The sequence below is a fragment of the Doryrhamphus excisus genome, linkage group LG14 (genome assembly GCF_037039965.1).
Source record: "Doryrhamphus excisus strain RoL-2023G ecotype Guam linkage group LG14, RoL_Dexc_Guam_v1.1, whole genome shotgun sequence".
Classification (NCBI taxonomy): Eukaryota; Metazoa; Chordata; class Actinopteri; order Syngnathiformes; family Syngnathidae; genus Doryrhamphus; species Doryrhamphus excisus.
The window spans coordinates 9728372-9746306 of NC_136370.1; the positions used below are offsets into that span (position 1 = coordinate 9728372).

The 17935-nt window shown below is 41.4% G+C and overlaps 2 protein-coding genes across 5 annotated transcripts in view; both read right to left on the bottom strand.

The window, feature by feature from the left end:
- mboat2a (membrane bound O-acyltransferase domain containing 2a) overlaps positions 1 to 6715 on the bottom strand; it is a 38114-nt gene extending 31399 nt beyond the window's left edge. The window contains exon 1 of one of the 2 annotated variants that reach the window (XM_058090399.2): positions 6448 to 6673. In XM_058090399.2, coding sequence (XP_057946382.2) covers positions 6448 to 6531 — 84 coding nt within the window. In that variant the 5' untranslated portion in view covers positions 6532 to 6673. Of the gene's footprint in view, positions 1 to 6447 lie in introns of both variants that reach the window. The other variant, XM_058090400.2, reaches the window with a different exon arrangement.
- A 261-nt stretch (positions 6716 to 6976) lies between these two features.
- asap2a (ArfGAP with SH3 domain, ankyrin repeat and PH domain 2a) overlaps positions 6977 to 17935 on the bottom strand; it is a 48085-nt gene continuing 37126 nt past the window's right edge. For 2 of the 3 annotated variants that reach the window (XM_058090397.2, XM_058090398.2), the window contains 14 exons: positions 17707 to 17840; positions 17226 to 17320; positions 16955 to 17144; positions 16255 to 16340; positions 15897 to 16012; positions 14612 to 14679; positions 14425 to 14532; positions 13646 to 13871; positions 13213 to 13365; positions 13047 to 13131; positions 11865 to 11923; positions 11623 to 11702; positions 11423 to 11542; positions 6977 to 9694 (listed from right to left, as the gene is read on the bottom strand). In XM_058090397.2, the coding sequence (XP_057946380.2) occupies positions 9620 to 9694; positions 11423 to 11542; positions 11623 to 11702; positions 11865 to 11923; positions 13047 to 13131; positions 13213 to 13365; positions 13646 to 13871; positions 14425 to 14532; positions 14612 to 14679; positions 15897 to 16012; positions 16255 to 16340; positions 16955 to 17144; positions 17226 to 17320; positions 17707 to 17840 (1595 nt within the window). In that variant the 3' untranslated portion in view covers positions 6977 to 9619. Of the gene's footprint in view, positions 9695 to 10726; positions 10786 to 11422; positions 11543 to 11622; positions 11703 to 11864; positions 11924 to 13046; positions 13132 to 13212; positions 13366 to 13645; positions 13872 to 14424; positions 14533 to 14611; positions 14680 to 15896; positions 16013 to 16254; positions 16341 to 16954; positions 17145 to 17225; positions 17321 to 17706; positions 17841 to 17935 lie in introns of all 3 variants that reach the window. The other variant, XR_009132370.2, reaches the window with a different exon arrangement.

Consider the following 17935-nt stretch of genomic DNA (forward strand, 5'->3'; position numbering starts at 1 on the left):
GAACAGGACGTGATGTCAGGGGGTTCAGAGTTGATTTTCAGTTTAGTCTGCGTTACAGACACAACACGAGACCATATTTGAAATAATTTTTATTTAGTTTTACTATTTTTGATTGCACAACCTGCAATCAAAGCCTGTTGTTCCGGCAAACGAGTCTGGTGCCTGTGTGTCTCACCGAAAATAACGTAAAATAACTGACACCGAGTGACCAATGTAGAATACCACATATCCTCAAAGTCTTTGAATGCGTCTTTTTAATGCCTTAAATTAGTATTTTCGTTCATTTAGACATTTTTATGCTTGAATATGCATAACGTTCAAGCCTTAAGCTCATTGATTGGCTCTGCCTTTTCTTCTTCATGTGTGATTGGACATCCCTGCTGTCACTTCATTGGCACTTGGATTTGCAATTACGTAGGTGTTTTTTCCGTGTTCATGTTCTGCCTGGGATGTGTTATTTGGATGCATTTTAATATCAGTTCATTTACAATAACAATACAAGAATCTGTGGCTATGTGTGTATTTGTGTACATGAATTTGGTTGTAAAAGCAGTTTCAGTGCCTAAAGTCTGGTTTTGTGAAGAAGTGCAGAGAAGCATGAGTAAGGCTCTGTGTCACAGCACAATTAAAGATGGTACAATATTATAGCAGGGGTCTAAATTAACCAATAGACAAAATATATGGGTACAGCAATGTCGTGACATTGTGAGTGTCTTGCAAATTAGACAATTGCAGGTTTGACCCGCCACACAGCTATTGAAGCACTTGTATATTTAACCCTCAGTTGCAGCAAAAGCTGTCATTATCAGGAGGTTTCTCACTGACGGTAAGGTTTTAAGAAGCGGGAGAAAAGAAATGAGTCTGTCCTTAAGCCTTATTATCTGAGCTGATATGAGCTATCAGCGAATATTGTTCACATACTTCCCAAATCAAATGGGATGCCGGAATGCAAGTGTATCCGTTTCCATTTCCCGTAGCTGCGATGTGCTTGAGGAGAATCAATGTGAGATGCCCCTAAGGTGTGGACACTGACAATCAGTTGAAAACACAGTGGCTACATTTCCACATGACAGTGCAGGTCGCAGCTACGGTTGATCAATACTCTGACGGACTATTAACTGGAGCTGAAAAAAAGCTGGGTGCACACGTCAAGAGTCTATCTGCTCCCGAGGGGGTCAGTCGGCACCGATGGTCTCAAAAGATGTTGACCGAGGTACAAGAGACGGTGCACAGTCCCGCTGATAAAATATGCACGTCCTCTTATTCAGATTGGATGCAATGTCATCAGCGCCTTGGACACAGCTGCTGTGCTCCTATCATAGCAGAGCGCTCCTGTCATATACATATGATCTTTGACCAAACAGAAGAATGCTCCTCTCATATGGACCGCGCTCCTGTTATAAAAACAATCTTTGACTAGCGTTTCGCAGTAGGTCCTGAATGACACCAGAGACCTCTTGTCATATAGATGATCTTTAACTGCTGTTTAAAGTATATCCCTAAAAGCAGTGAGAATATTAGCTAAGGCTTCAGACAGGACTGGCTCCTCCCACTGGGCAGATTCTTCCTCTTCATCATCATTTGTGGTTGATATTTAACACTCACAACCATCAAGACTCATTAATCAGATGATGCTACAGTCCTCCGGAGAACTGCTCAAGACCTGTGTTGTCAAGCACCCTAACGGCATTCCGTACTTCCCCGTGAGGAATCACACATACTGTACTTGCACCATAATAATAACAGCGGCAGCCAGCGGCACTCCATTAGCAAGAACCGTGGGGGAAAGAAATCAATTGGACATATAAGACTCCCAGGAGGATAGACAATTAAAATCAGAGGAGGGTTGAAGAATCTTTGACTGGACTCTGGGGTTTTAAAATAGAATCAGTAGTCCCAAGTCAGGTACTTTAGGGACAGGAATAATAATTTTTCACCAAATGGTAGAGTTGCAGATCTGGCATGGGTTTCCATCATAACGACCCAGTATTAGGCCGTCCTTTTCCCTAGAAATAAAAAAAGACAGATCATTGTGTACTCTGAGACTACTGAAGTATACACTGGAAAAGCATCCATGTAGATCTCCCGTTCATGTACAACAAGAAAGAATGCCAGAAGGCTGCACAGGTTCAACTAAATCAAGTGCACAAGAAGCACCTAATAATAGTAATGGTCTGGATCCATGGTCCACATCCAGACCATGGCTATATGTTCAGGACTAATAGAAGGGGAAGGTGCACACAATAACTTTGCTGGACCATAAGTGTCCTACAAAAATGCACAAAGAAATTATTAGATCATGTAGCACAAGACAAACAAAGCTAGCAAGTACACACGGGCTAGCTCCCCTGCCTCTCCCCAATGGAACAAAATGTCTGCTCACTCAATTCATTCCGCTATAGAACCAACACGCCCAGGTGCTGAGGCAAATGCACAGAGTGAACTCTCTTGTCATCCAGCCTGTTTGGCAGAGAGACAGGAGGAAAACAAAAAATCCATGCATATGTCAATATATCGAGGCCGGCAAAATTATAGAATTAGTTTTTCTTTATTGTGTGTTGAATTTAGTTATTAATTGCCTTCAACTCGATACAGAGTTTTTCTACAGGGATGTGTGTTGAGCCTATTCCTCTACACACACTACACCACATTATTTTACTCCTCTGTACCAACCAATCCACTTTGGGTTATCATTACACAGTCACACATATCACCAAGTGGTGCATGGACAACCATCTCCAAATTAATGTCAATAAAACGACAGAAGTACTGTTCAACTTCCCCCACTCCAGCCCCCTGCCATCATAAACCCCTAAACAGGCCTTCAAATATCTGTATCTGTACATCAGTATAATTCCACCATTACTTGTTATGCCAATATCAGCATCCCTACAGTCAAGGATTCAACACTAGCTTGTGACACTACACTACAGTGTGTTTGTTCATCGAAACAATAAGGTGCTCACTTCAAGAAATGTCAGTGGACGTGTGCTTCAGAAGAAGCGGATGCGTAAGCAGCAAAATGTCAAGGATTTTTCCGGAATGAACACTGTCGGGTCAATGTCATCAAGAGCAGCGACTCAGTCAAGGTTTATGACGAGCAGATGAAGTCAGCCAACGTTGTTACGAGGTAGCTTGAAATGAGGATATGTGACTTTGAGCCAGTACTTCATAACCGTGCACACAGAAGTCTTATTTAAAGGGGACCTATTATGCTTTTTCCACTTTTCTGACCTATAAACTTAGAATGTACTCTTGTGTTAAACGATGCCAACGTTTCAGATGATGAGGTTTGTGTATTTGGAAGTGAGCCCTGAAAGAAGTTTGGAATGACTCAAAATGCTCGGGTTCCAGAGGGCGTTGCAAAACTGTTCCTTTGTGATGTCACAGGGAATCCTTAAGGGTGTGGCTGTAGGCGCAATACACCCTCTGCTCTCCCCCTAGCTCGGCTTCTCTTGTACGAGAAAGCCATATTTGTTCACAATTCCTAAAGACACCACCATTAGGCACAAGTAGTTGGAGTTCCTGATTCCCTGGCCGGTATGCAGCTGGACTAGCCGACAAACTTGCTGAAGTCCGACACCTTTCCAGCGTTGCTTGGCCATGTGGAAGAGTCAGAAGTCTAAGCATAACAATTATCAATGTCCTAACTGTGTTTATTTAGTGTAAGTCATGGATCAAAAGCGCTTGTCTGTGTAGCATTATAGAGTGTGCATACTAAAGGGAGCTGGGTTGCTAATAGCTGTTTCCCACAATAATTAGCGGCTCTACTTGAGTTTTTTTAAACACTGGTAGTCCCGTAAAAACGTGTAATGACCACAATAGATATTACCAAAACTGTAAAAAACCTAAAACTAAAATGTTACTTAACGTTGAAAGACTTGAATCTCTTTTCCTGAGAAACTTTGGACTGTCTAGTCTTGACTTCGGGATCGGATTTGGGATCCAAAACCTATGACTGTATGTTAACAGCGGATATTCTAAATATATCAAATTAAATCACCATTTATTATAAATCCTACAAAGTTGAGTTAGCTTGCAGCTAGTGCAAACACTCTCCAACCACAGTGGAGTGGGCGTGCCTGGAATACATTAAAAAAGGTTTTTGCAGGCGGCACAGATGCACAGCTGCAGATTCTGGAAGAACTAGAAAGTTTTCTGTGCTCGTAATGTGTGTACCTATTTTAGAGAAGTCCACAACCAAATACAAAGAAAATGAGCATAATAGGTCCCCTTTAAATAAGAAGGAGTGGCATCAGACAGAAGCGGTGTCGCTGGTACAGTAAAGCGAGCTGCCAAAGTTCAGATTTCACACTCCCATTATAGCACAGAAAGCTCCGCATGGGAGTCCCTACTGTCAACACAACACACAGACACACACACACTAACAATCAGTGGACCACACATGTATCATAATAGCAGGATTGATCCAAGCACTGCTGGAACAGACATGTGATGAGCGGGAGCTGTAGCAGCACTGTGGGGGGGTGTGACATCCGGTGACTTCCCCCATGTTGTGTTTAATAAGATTGTTGGCGGGGGGGGGGATACTTGAGACATTCGTGAGGATATGCGTCTCTTTGAGTTGCAAAGTATAAAAGATGTAGAAATCTTGCATCACACGACAAACACTAGTATCGCTGTTCCATTGTATAGTACCAACTCGGCTCTTCTTGGCTCAATTTGAGGTTTTTGAGGGCCTAGCCACACTAAAGGAGACACATTTTTTCCAAGAGGCGCTTGAGGGCAGGAAGAAAAAGGAGCATGGCAACTGTTAAGTATTTCTTTTGTCATTTCTAGTCTCAAATTTATCCTCAAACATTACAGTGATGCATTTTTTTTGGTCACAGAGTACCAGCTGACCATGTTGTAGTACATCATAGTACCTGCTTTTGACAATAGCCAAGCCAGTAAGTACTGTATTGTGCAAAAAAAGCAATTTGCATTGTTTTGATGCATATCTATATTTACATGGGTTGGTGTTAAAAAAAAAGAAAAAAGAAAACATGGTCCCCGTCATCCTTTTTTGTTGGGCACCCCTACATTAAAAAGCCCCAGACAAGAGAAAAATTATATAATTTCACTCAATTGAGAGAAAATCAGCTCAAACTTCTTTTCTGACCCACCGTGAGCTACATGAACCCACCACCCCATGTATACACCAAACAGGACAATTTAGACAAAAAGGCTTCGCTAGACATCTTAAACTAAAGCATGCCACTCTGCTAACTATCTAATAGGCTAATCTAGCATGATACTAGTACTAGTATTAGTACTGTTTGTGTCCTCCTGTCCCACTACTTGATGTTACATTGTTGTTTGGTAAGTAATAAATCAGACTGTTTCATCATTTGACTCATATTATTAGTCAAAAAATACACATATTTGAACAATTTTGATATAGTTTTGGCTTAACTTAAGCATTTTCCAGCATTGCTAGAATAAGGCATTCAGAAAATGCTTTGAAAGACATGCTGTGCTGTGTAGTATTCTTCATTGGTCACTAGGTGTCAGTCATGTTACATTAATGAGACAATAGCCACCACAGGAAGTACTAGTATTATTTTATTATTTTTTATTATTATTTTAATACTATATTATTTATTATTATACGGGAGCCAGGTAATGACTTTTCATTGACAATTTCACTGCTGTGTTATTGTGCAATGACAATAAAGAAAGTCTATCTATCTATCTATCTATTCTAGTATCCAGAAATAGGAGCTCTCTAAATTATTTTCCCTTATTATGTCGACTATATTGGGTAATATGAGTGTAAAGGTGACTGTAGGGGTGTTATGTCATACGTAGAGGTCTCTAATAACTTCAAAAACCATATTTAGAAGGGCGTAGGCAGCTTTTCTGTACTTTCACTACAATATTTGTTTCATAAATTCACTCATCATGGAAGTTCCATCAGCAAGACTAGATTTTGCCCAATAAACCCTCAGAGATGTATTTTTTGCTGAAACACAGCATAATATGGGACCTTTCATTTGTGCAAAATAAGTAATGTCACCCTACTAAATGACACAAAACGTTTTCATTCATTTGTTATGTATCACCTTGAAGGGAATACAAGTGGCGGTGGGGCGCCAAGTGAATATTTAAGTGTAATATAACTAGTTAATTGTGATTATAGTGGCAAGCAGCTGAGAGGTTGAATGGGAGGGAGGGGGTGCTCTACAAATAGGCTGTGTGCAGCAGACAAAAGGCATTACTGGTAGAAAGCAAAGCCATGTTAAAGATGACACGTTAACCGTCCCTGTTGAGCAGTATCCTCACAACTGGCCTGTGCTAACGTTTACCCAAGGTTAGCGTTGCGCATCAGCACCATCCCGTTAGCCTAACGTACACAACACAGCTAACAAACGGCTTCATAATGAGAAGTCCCGGCCACATTTTTCACACCGCAAAATGACCAAAATGAAGCATCCTGTGTCGTACCTGGTCGACGGGGAGGTTGATGATTTCGCTGATGGGCTGCAGCAGAGTGGATCCGGTGCATGATGCCGTGCTACGGGTAGCCATGCTTGGGGATGGTGGAAGTATAAAATCCTTTTCTCTCCTTCCTCCTCCTCCCCCCGGGTTCGCTTCACTCCCCTCGGCTGCCGCGATGATAAATACACGGCCGCCACCGGTGTTGCTGCTGCATTGGGCTGGGCGCTTGTCATCCAGGGCACACGTCCAAACAAAGAGCAATGGAGCGAAGCGAGAGAAACAACGCCCTCGACTTTGCTTTTCGCCAAAACAATGCAATATTACTTTCGTATTCGATTATGATTTCGTCATTCGAAAGTGTCAAATATCAATTTTCTGTCACTGACTGTGCTATTCACCAAAAACGATACAACTCGCATCCGTGTTTAAAATGAGAATATGTATTTGTCAATAATACAGTATCTTCTCACTCGTCTTACCACTAACCAGCTACTAGCTATCTGCTACATGTATTTAAACCGCATTTTTATTCCTCCCCCCACACCATTATTAGATAATACATAACAATAAACATTAATTGGGTGGTGAACTATCTTGACAGAAGTGCATCTTTGGCGGTAAAACGCTGAGCTTCCAGAGGCGTAGAGCTTCCAGTGGTTTGGAGAAAGTGAAATCACATCAGCCAATCATATTTCAGGAAAGGGGGAAGAGGCACTTGACTTACAGGTCTCAGGACAAATCAGATTACAGTCCCAAAAGAACTGAAAAAAAGACCCGCCCACATTCCTCGGGTACTGGTCGAATTGTGACGTAAAAAGATGGTGTTAGTGGACAATAAATAATAGAATGACTAGTAATTGAGATGATTGGTTGTGTTACCAAAATATATTTGTGTTAAACTATTATTGTCATTATTATGAATATGAATAGAGTTGTAGTAATGTGGTTGTTTTTTTGTTTGTGGGAGACTTTTATCATTAATTATTATATCTTCTTATATTTATTACAAGGATTAATACAAAGCTGGCGTGTGAAATCAATCCATTAGATTGACTAAACGTTTTAATACACTTTTTTATTAATTGACTCACAACACCACCTCGTGGTGGAGTTACGTATACCATGTATGCTGTACTGGGTAAAAAATAAATAATTCCATACAGTTGAGGGGATTATAAATCCACTCTAAAATATTTATGATTTCACAAATGAATGAATGATTTAGAAATAAAAATCATGGATTTTCTACTTTGTCAGTTTTTAACCTGACCTTGTCACAATTTAGTTTTTTTTCAAGGTTGTGTAGCTGTTCATTGCCAGTAGAGGGCAGCACTTTCAAAACAATGAGCTTCATTGGGCACGTTTTAAATGTATTCTAATTATGATTTATACAATGACACATCAACGTACGTCATTACTGCTCCCAGAAACCAAAGATTTATAATTTATTCCAGTTTCATTTCCCATTTAAAGAGACCCAAAGACAAATAATGACAAGTGATGTTATTTTACACATACTGTACATACAAAGTCCAGCCAGAAGTTCTCCACGACACCACAGTGCATTAAGACCGCCCGCTTGTGTACATTTAAATATCAACACACACATATAAATCTATGTACACATGTATAGAATCAATCTTCCTGTTTCCAGTGAGTTCACAACAAACACCATGTAGGTTTAGGTGCAATTGTCACAAAGGCTCTCATGGTGTCAGGTTAAATGCGTAAATATTAAGATATTAACATTCACTTTGCATTCAAATGCTCTGCAACACCACATTCAACTACTTTACAGTGAATGCTTATTTTTTTAAATGCAACTAACACTTTTCTCATGTGGACATGCTAAGACGTCCACGCAAAGACAATGAAACAATTCTTTAAGTTCATTTTAAGTTGTTGAATTTTTTTTTTTAGCTGAAAGCGACAAAATAAAATAACTTTTAACTATATTTATCCTTGAGTTTGACAGGAGAAAATGGAAGATATTTAGCACCATTATGAAATATCCTAGTAACAAAAAAAATCAAATTGGGGGTCATTTCTTTTGTGTTTGTATTATTTGTAATGAATTATGTGTAGTATATTTGAATGTGATGGTTTGGTGAAGCCACAGAGGCCTCACAGCTAGGAGAGCGGGGTTCGATTCCCCCGCTCAGGCATCTCTGTGTGGAGTTTGCATGTTCTCCCCGTATGTGCGTTGGTTTTTCTCCGGGTACTCCGATTTCCTCCCACATTCCAAAAACATGCTAGGTTAATTGGCCACTCCAAATTGTCCATAGGTATGAATGTGAGTGTGAATGGTTGTTTGTCTATATGTGCCCTGTGATTGGCTGGCGACCAGTCCAGGGTGTACCCCGCCTCTCGCCCAAAGACAGCTGGGATAGGCTCCAGCATCCCCGCGACCCTAGTAAGGAAAAGCGGATGGATGGATGGTTTTGTGACACAAGTTTGAGTCCCAGTCAGGAACAAAAATGTGAAATTTGTAACATGTGAAGAAAATGTTTGGAATCCCAATCGACTGCTTTACTTAGAACGTCTTCAAAATGAAGAAAACATTTAAACTTGTGAAATAAATCCAACTTCTAACAGTGTTTTGTGTCATTTTCAGCTAAATAAGACATTTCCGCTTAATAAAAATGCACTTTAAGTTTGCATTTAGCAGTATATTTATACAAATCTGCGATAAACGACTTCTACTCCCTTATAACAAGGCATGTGACATGTGAAGCCATCTATAGCACACACACACACACACACACACACACAATAAAGCCTCATCATTTGACATGAAATGAGAAGAGAAGAAGAACAGGTATGTTGCTGCATGTGACAAACACACCAAAACACAATTTGCTCCGCTGCTAACATCATCTACAAGCCTCATGTTGCGCCGCTTATGCTCATTCACAGTTAAAAAAAAATAAGTGAAGAAGATGAAGAGGAGGAGGAGGAGGAATTGAGGACTGTACAACCTTCATCATGTGTGACGGAGCAGCGAGGAAAGTGCATTTCTAGTGAGAGATCAACGGCTACAATCAGGCGTTTGAAAACAAATAAACAGCAAGCATTTAGAAACACACTGAGAGTATCCCACACCAGAGGGGGATGCTCAGATTGTTGCCATGACAACCAGGCTGCGATGACGGTGCTGAAGGGCAAGCTCCTGGGGCTGTCAATCCACAATGAAGTGTACAAAAGTGACTGGGAAGGCTCCTCGTCTCATTGGATCACCTTCAATGTGGCCCAGCTGGAAGACAGGAAGATGGGCGCATCAGTCAAGACCAGACATCTACTTAAGGCCAACGGTACATTTTCAAGTATTACTGTATTCTATATGTCTTTCATGTGTTATGTGTGACTTAGTTTAGATCCGACCTTCACTAAAAACTCCACTTAGTGTACCGATCACAGTCTTGGACTAGAACTGGCAGGACCCCTGTATCTAAATATCCACTATAAGCACCAAAAAACACTTTTTATACAAACGTTGAATTCCAGCCATACCCATAAAAGGCCACTAGATGGCAGTGATGCTCTGCAAACAACTTCAGCAATGAATCCAATCCAATCCACTTTAATTATATAGCACATTTTATAAACAGAGTTTCCAAAGTGCTGCACAGACTAGTAAAATTAAAAAGTAATAATCCAAAACTAAAAGATCATTTAAGAAATAAAATAGTAAAATAGATATTAAAATATTAAAAACAAGAAACAAAGCAATAAAAGTATAAAAAATAAAACCAATTACAATAAAAACGAAAGAACTAAAAGACCATACGACTCACTCCGAGTTAAAAGCCAGAGAATAAAAGTGGCTTTTAAGACGAGACTTAAAGCTTTCGATGTTGGGGGCCTTTTTTTACTTGGGAGGGGAGAGAGTTCCATAGTTTGGGGCCAACCACAGAAAAGGCTCGGTCCCCCCTGGTCTTAAGTCTCATCTTAGGCACCACAAGTTGGAGCTGGCCCTCGGACCTCAGTGACCACGCTGGAGAGTAAATTTAGATGAGGTCCGAGATGTATTTGGGGGCCCAGTCCATTCAACGCCTTAAAAACAAACAATAAAATCTTCAATACAAGCATAATCCTGCTTCCTTACACTATACAAGTATAGACAAACTAAATGCTAACACACACACACACACACACTAGAAGAAGCGGCTACAAGAGGTTTTTGGTGAATACACAATATGTCTATGTTCATTTACTAAGTGAGATGTATGACAACACAACACTAAAACTATCTGACTAGAATACAGTCAACAATACTCTGCGTTACCTTGACAGTGAAGGCAACAGTGAAAAGCTCCATTTAGTCATTTTTAACATCTCCTATACCTGGAAATAAAAACAACTAGGAGATGTTTCTGCGGCAGCACACCAAAACAAACGACTCATATAGGAAGTTGGGAGGTCAGCGGTGACAGCGGGACTTTAAGGGGGGGACGGAGAGGACTAAATTCAGAGGCTGCCCCACACAAGGGGCTCCTCAGAGGAAGCAGGCGGGGGGGTAAAAAGAGGGGTTAGGAAGAAGAAGGGAACTTTTTATTGTGTGTGTGATATGGTGTGAGATCATGGCTTTTTGCTAGCGTTACCATGGATACCAGTGTGCACTGACACAAGGTGGAAATGAGACCCGGGTTGTCTGAGGCTTAACTAGGCTGCAATAACAAATGAAAATACTGTAATATGCATTGTACTTCCTCATTAAGATTTACGCGGTGCCCTTGAACTCATCCTCATGTTAGCAACGCCAATTGTGTCAATTATGGAATTATGATTATTTAGACCACAAATGTTAGGCATTCCTGTGAATGGACCTTGCGTGAGTGTGGGGACGAATGAGGGAGTGTTGTTTCCAAAAATGGACGAAGAGGCGTCTGTTGATGTGTTCAGGTTCGAATAAAGTTCTGACTCTGTGTGACTGTAGAGACGCTACAATGTGCCTCAAAACAGAGACATGTCGGATACTGACCCACCACTCCTGGTCCTCCTCCCCGTCCACCACAATGACCTCGCCCTCAGAGAAGGTCAGTTCGTCGGGGTTGTCTGCCACACAGTTGTAGATGGCTTTCACTCGCTTTGGCCTGTGTTTCTAAAAATAGCGAGATTTCATGACATGAAAAAAAAAAAACTTTGTAAGAACTCTTATGTGACAATGAAGGCTTAACTCACCGGGTAGGCCTTCCTCAACTGGGGGGCTGGAGGTAGAGACTGACCTATGGAGTTCCGGGGGCAACCTGGCACGGCCTTAGCTGGACCAGGAAAAGGAAACGACATCACAAAGACAACAAAGTTTGCACGCTTCCCCATCAGAAAAACAGGAATGCACAGATTGGGAAACTTTTTAATCTGCCTGCACAGTTTGCACGTCTTCCTGCAAACACGAGGCCTTGTCCGTTTATCAGTTGACTCACTTGGCCGCTCCATAGATTCTGTTCGATTTAGTGGTCCTCGGGTGAAGCCTTTATCATTGCTGGAAAACATGGAAAAACATGTGCTAGAATGCAGAACGGGAAGTGAAAAGACATGACATCATCTAGTTCACCTTTTTCACCTCAACATACACTTTATTTGGTATACCTGCTAATGCCTCATAATCTGCTAAGTAACAAACTACCTGAGCTACTGTAACTAGGACATCACAAAAAACGAATTAATTAATTTGAGGGCGGCACGGCGGTCGAGTGGTTCAAGGGTCGAGGGTTCAATTCCACCCTCGGCCATCTCTGTGTGGAGTTTGCATGTTCTCCTCATGCATGCGTGGGTTTTCTCCGGGTACTCCGGTTTCCTCCCACATTCCAAAAACATGCTAGGTTAATTGGTGACTCCAAATTGTCCATAGGTATGAATGTGAGTGTGAATGGTTGTTTGTCTATATGTGCCCTGTGATTAGCTGGCCACCAGCGCAGGGTGTACCCCGCCTCTCGCCCGAAGACAGCTGGGATAGGCTCCAGCATCCCCGCGACCCTAGTAAGGAAAAGCGGATGGATGGATGGTTTTATGAAGCAAGTTTGAGTCCCAGTCAGGAACAAAAATTTGAAATTTGTAACATGTGAAGAAAATGTTTGGAATCCCAATCAACTGCTTTACTTAGAACATCTTCAAAATGAAGAAAACATTTAAACTCGTGAAACACGTCCATTGGTATGAATGTGAGTGTGAATGGTTGTTTGTAAAACAGCTGGGGTAGGCTCCAGCACCCCCACGACCCTTGTGAGGACAAGTGGTAGAAAATGAATGAATGAATGAATAATTAATTTGAATTTTTTGATTTCCAAACCACTCCGGTTTTCCTCCCTCATTCCAAAAACATGCTAGGTTAATTGGCGACTCCAAATAGGTGTACCCCACTTCTCGCCTGAAGACAGTTGGGATAGGCTCCAGCACCTCTGTGACCATCGTGAGGATAAGCGGTAGAAAATGAATGAATGATTTCTGAACTACCACAGCTACAGTAACTACTGTTATTGATCATGCTGAGGAATATTTGTAATATTTCTGTTGTCTCCATCATTAGATTTAGCAGGTGTACCTAACATTGTGGCCAGTGACTGTACATAAGACAATAAGCTTGTGCTTTGATTATATTTCCTCACCCTGCAGGGGACTTGGACTGATTGGCTCTGGATCCAGCAGGTCCTTGACCCGACTTGCTGTGTAAGCCCATTCCATCAAGCTTCCCTGCAGGAGATGTTTGATGATATTTATTGGTAGAAGTCGGAAATGTTGCTAAATAAAGTGGAAATGGAGGATGTGTGTCACCTCCTGCAGAGGTGAGCCGGAAGGGAGGGGCTGGAGGGTGCATGTTGGGCGGGTCCGAAGACGATCTCTGACGTCCAACCAGGTCTAAAGAACCGGGTTTCCAGTTGTTGGAAGATGACGGTTGAGCCATCCCACCAAGGCCGGTTAGCTGGACTGTGAAGGAGGAAAAAGAGAGAATAGAGCGACGGTCTGCTATGAATGCTGATTGTATGTCAGTGGAATGGAAAGGGAGAGCAATGCTCTTTGGCGGCTCTCCAGATGACCACTAACGTTATTAAAGCGGGCCCACCATGGTGGTATCACGGTGCGGTCGTGCAGTGCAGCTATGAGCTCTTTAGCAGCACATACGCAATCACTCAGCTCAACTTCCTCATCGAATAAATTACACTGGCAAGCTGCAGACATGTCTTTTATTTTTAGCATCAAGCATTACCCAGGTTCCTCGGGGGCAGCGGTGGTGCAGAGGTGGTGGCAGGAAGGCCGGACTGAGGCGGGTTGTTGTTGACGATGGTGCCGTAGGTCTCGTTGTTGACCAGATTTGGCAGGTAGGACCGCTGCTTGTCCTTGCCGAGGCCGGCATTGTCACGAGGCTGCGTGTGGGAGTTGGTGTTGGGCGTGTAACAGCTGACCGGACGCTCGTCTCGGCGGTGAGGACTGGGCTGGACACAAGAAGATGACAGTCAGTCATTTAATGCTGCACAGGGGAACTTCAGTAGAACGGACTTACAGCCTATGGCCGCAAAGGAAACCATATACTTTTTTCGGTGGATAAATTCCAGATTATACGCCGCTACTTTTTCAACACGCTTTGAGCCCAAGGGATTAAATAGAACTATAATTCCCATGATGCTTAGAGTGCAGTCATGAAGTAGTAAATTCCAGAAGTGGACGCTGATATCACATTTATAAGTCTTACACATGTAGCAATTATGTTTTGATCTGACAAATCTTAAGTAAGTTTGATTGAGTGTAAAATTACTAAAGCTGCTTGGACCACGGCAGCTACGGCGCTCCGATGAAAAAAAGCGTGTTATGTCACATCAACGGAGCTAATGGGTGATGCTGGGAACATCAAGTATAGGTAGGATTACAAGGTAAACCTGTGTTAATTGTAGCCTTTATATGTATTTTATTTTCACCTTAATTTTGGCTTATAAGTGCACTTAAGTGTAGAATTTGCAGTAATAAAATATTTCATATTCAGTTTGTCACCTTTTCTTCCAGATCCTCATCACTTTCATCCAAGTCTTCATGCTGCAGGCACCATTCATATTCCACGTGAACATGCGCATTGAATTTCCCCGCCAATGCCTGATTCAACTAAAACACACAAATGCAAATAAGCCTAAACGCTTCCAAGGAAGTGATAGTTTGTGTAAAGTTAATGCAGTGAGCTCACCAGCTCCTCACACTGAAGATGTTTGAGTCTGCGTGCGATGTCCAGAGGTGTCTCCCCGGCCTCGTTAGCTGAAAGGGGAGACCACAGAAACACGTCGTCAATAATGGAGCAAACACTCGACCCACTTTCCTTCCTCCCTTTGACACAAGAGTCATGTAATAAGGTTGTTTCCCACACTGAGAGCCTTCCTGTCATCCACCTCTCTGTCGATATTATCTCTTTGTTTTATAGATGACAAGCCTAAGCAAAAGATTAGTGGTGTGAGAAAGAGTCGCCATGGTGCCGAACTCTTGGGAAATGAGCATAACAGGTGTGTGTGTGTGTGCGTGTGTGAGAGAGAATGATTGTCGCCCAAGAGGGCATTTTACATTATTTCTAATGCAACACATGTTGGTTGGCGAGTGTATTGAGTAAAGGCTGTTTTAATATACTGCACAATGTATACACATACTGTATATACGTGGCGGAAATTTGAATGACCGATTTATGAAAATACAATAATTAGACTTTACAAATAATTTTATGAACATAACGTTTAAAAATTCTACATCTTTCAATAAATAATTTTATAATTATTAATAAAAAATAATAATAATTAAATTTAGTTCCAATTTGAAATTGGGTTTCTTCAAAAAAAGGTCTTTAAATCTTGTAATAAATTATATTAATTAATTAATTAAAGTATATTGTTCATTATTCGTTATTCGTTTTATTGCATTTTCTGAACTTAACATTTTGAACTAAATTTCAAATTCCATCAATTAAAAATGCTAAGCAATTTTTATTTAATTTTTTATTTTATGTATGATCTAAACAATTTTAAAAATGTATGTGAATTTGACAAATTTGCTGTTTGCTCCATAAAAATGTATTGTAAAAGTCATTATTAAAATATTTTTTGGATGAACAGTTGATTGAATCTGATGAGAAATATGCCGTATTTGCAAGATAGGGGCATCAGCACCCGGATAAGCGGAGGAAAATGGATGGATGGGGCATCAGCATATTGTGAAATGACCCAACACAATAGATGTGTCAAAAACTGCACGGCATCATACTGTGTGTTTTGACAGTGATATTATATTAGCAAAAAAATAAAATAAAAATTGACCCCATGATGATGTCACGCAGCTGCTGCTGCAGCCACAATATCTGACAAATGAGAGCATTATTATTACAGTGTATCGAATAAAATGCCTGTAAACCCATTAAAGAAGAAAGGTCATATCTAGACAATAAAAAGGGAACAAAAAAGTGAGGAGAGGAAACATCTGTGGTTTCTCACCAATGTCTATGGAGGCCTTCCCCCTCAGCAGCAGCTTCAGGCACTCACTGTTGTCGGTCAGACAGCAGTAGTGCAGCGCAGTGCTGCCCTTGGTCGTCTGCTTATCCAAATTTAAACTGCACACAGACACGGTAAGCATAACAATAAATGCTCTAATGGGTAAAAATACCACTCAGCTCATCTATAATCAATCTTTATAATGGGTGCTTTCTTAGCATAGCTGCCCTATGCTAATAGCTAATGTAAACATTAGATAGGCAGCGCCTTTTAAATGTCACATAGATTAATGACCATAACGTTATGCTACCCAAGTGAATAACGTATAAAGTGGTATTTTGGATGAGTGGTGTGTGTTCACCTGTTCTGAGTGAGGAAGTCAACAATGTGGAGAGACGTTCTGTCCACCAGCCTGACAGCTAGATGAAGGGCTGTCTCTCCTTGCTCCTGTGGGGGAAAAAAAAATCAGCAAAAAACCAAAACCAACTATTCAGATAAATCAACAGTATTACTTGATGGAAATGCCATAACTCTAGGCCACAACATTAGGTACAAAAGCTGTGTCATAAAAATATAATAAATGATTCATTCATTCATTCATTTTCTACCGCAAGAGGCGGGGTACACCCTGGACAGGTCGCCAGCCAATCACAGGGCACATATAGACAAACAACCATTCACACTCACATTCATACCTATGGACAATTTGGAGTCACCAATTAACCTAGCATGTTTTTGGAATGTGGGAGGAAACCGGAGTACCCGGAGAAAACCCACGCATGCACGGGGAGAACATGCAAACTCCACACAGAGATGGCCCAGGGTGGAATTGAAGAAAATATTGTGTAAAATTGTAGAATTCTCTTTATAATTAGGATTTGATTTATTAGTTCAACATTGTTGTAGTTTGTATGAGAAACAACTCTCAGTATGATGCAGTTACACATTAAATACAACAACTTAAATGGACAATAATATCATAAATCTGCTCTTGTATTTGATCACATGGAGCAAGCAAGTGTACCTAATGTTGTGGCTGTAAATGCATTATATGTACTGACATGTCCATTGGCAAGCGGTATGGGTTCCATGAGGTCCACTCCCTCAGCATAGACCTGAATAAGGGAGACAATGTCCCGAGCCTTGACTGCTTCACAGAGTGTATGCAGCCGCGACGCAGAGTCGGGATATTTCTTCCTGGCGTAGCGCTTCTCTGTGTACTTAGCGACGATGAAGTCCTTCCTCGCCTGCCTGGTGGTAGGTGCAGTGCAGAGTGTCCGTTCATCAACTGTGTCATTCACACGTAACGATGGCGGCGACGAGTGTGCTTACATGTCACTGGACGGGTTGGGTTTCACTGTGTTTTCAGCACTTAAACCGGCCTCCATGATTTCATTGAAGCCGGCATTCCCCACATTCTTGGCCAGCTGTGAAGCATACAGCGGTTACAATATAACACTCAAATTAGTAGACATCATAAACAATAGTTTTATAATGAAAAATAAAGAAAACACAAGCTACTGAACCAATATAATGATGGCATCTCATCACCAAATTTATTAATATAGTTATAATGCAAAAATGTGGCAATGACTCAGGGGTTTTCAAAGTGTGGCACATTTCTGTAGGGTTTTCCGCTCACCCATGATTAGCCTCTAACCGTGAGAACTAAAAATATCAGAGGTCATAAATTTTTTTCAAAGGAACCTATAATGCTTTTTCCACAGCTGCTACACCTCTCAATTTAAAATATGTTGTTCTAAGCGATGGAGAGCAGCAGCAATCGGAATGACTGAATGGAGAAGTGTCCTACCAAGAGCTCTGAGGTGCTGAGCACATCCAGAGTGAGCGACTGGATCCTGGAGTAGTGGACTCCCAGCTCCCTGTGGATCCCTGAGCATTCGATACAAGTGAGGATGCCCAAGTTGGTGGACAACCATGTCGGATCTGGGGGCGGGGATGGAAAAGAAAATTGCAAGTACTGCAAGTCCAAATCCAGCACACGCTTTCTGACATGTCCTTTGCAAAAAGTTGCACCAACT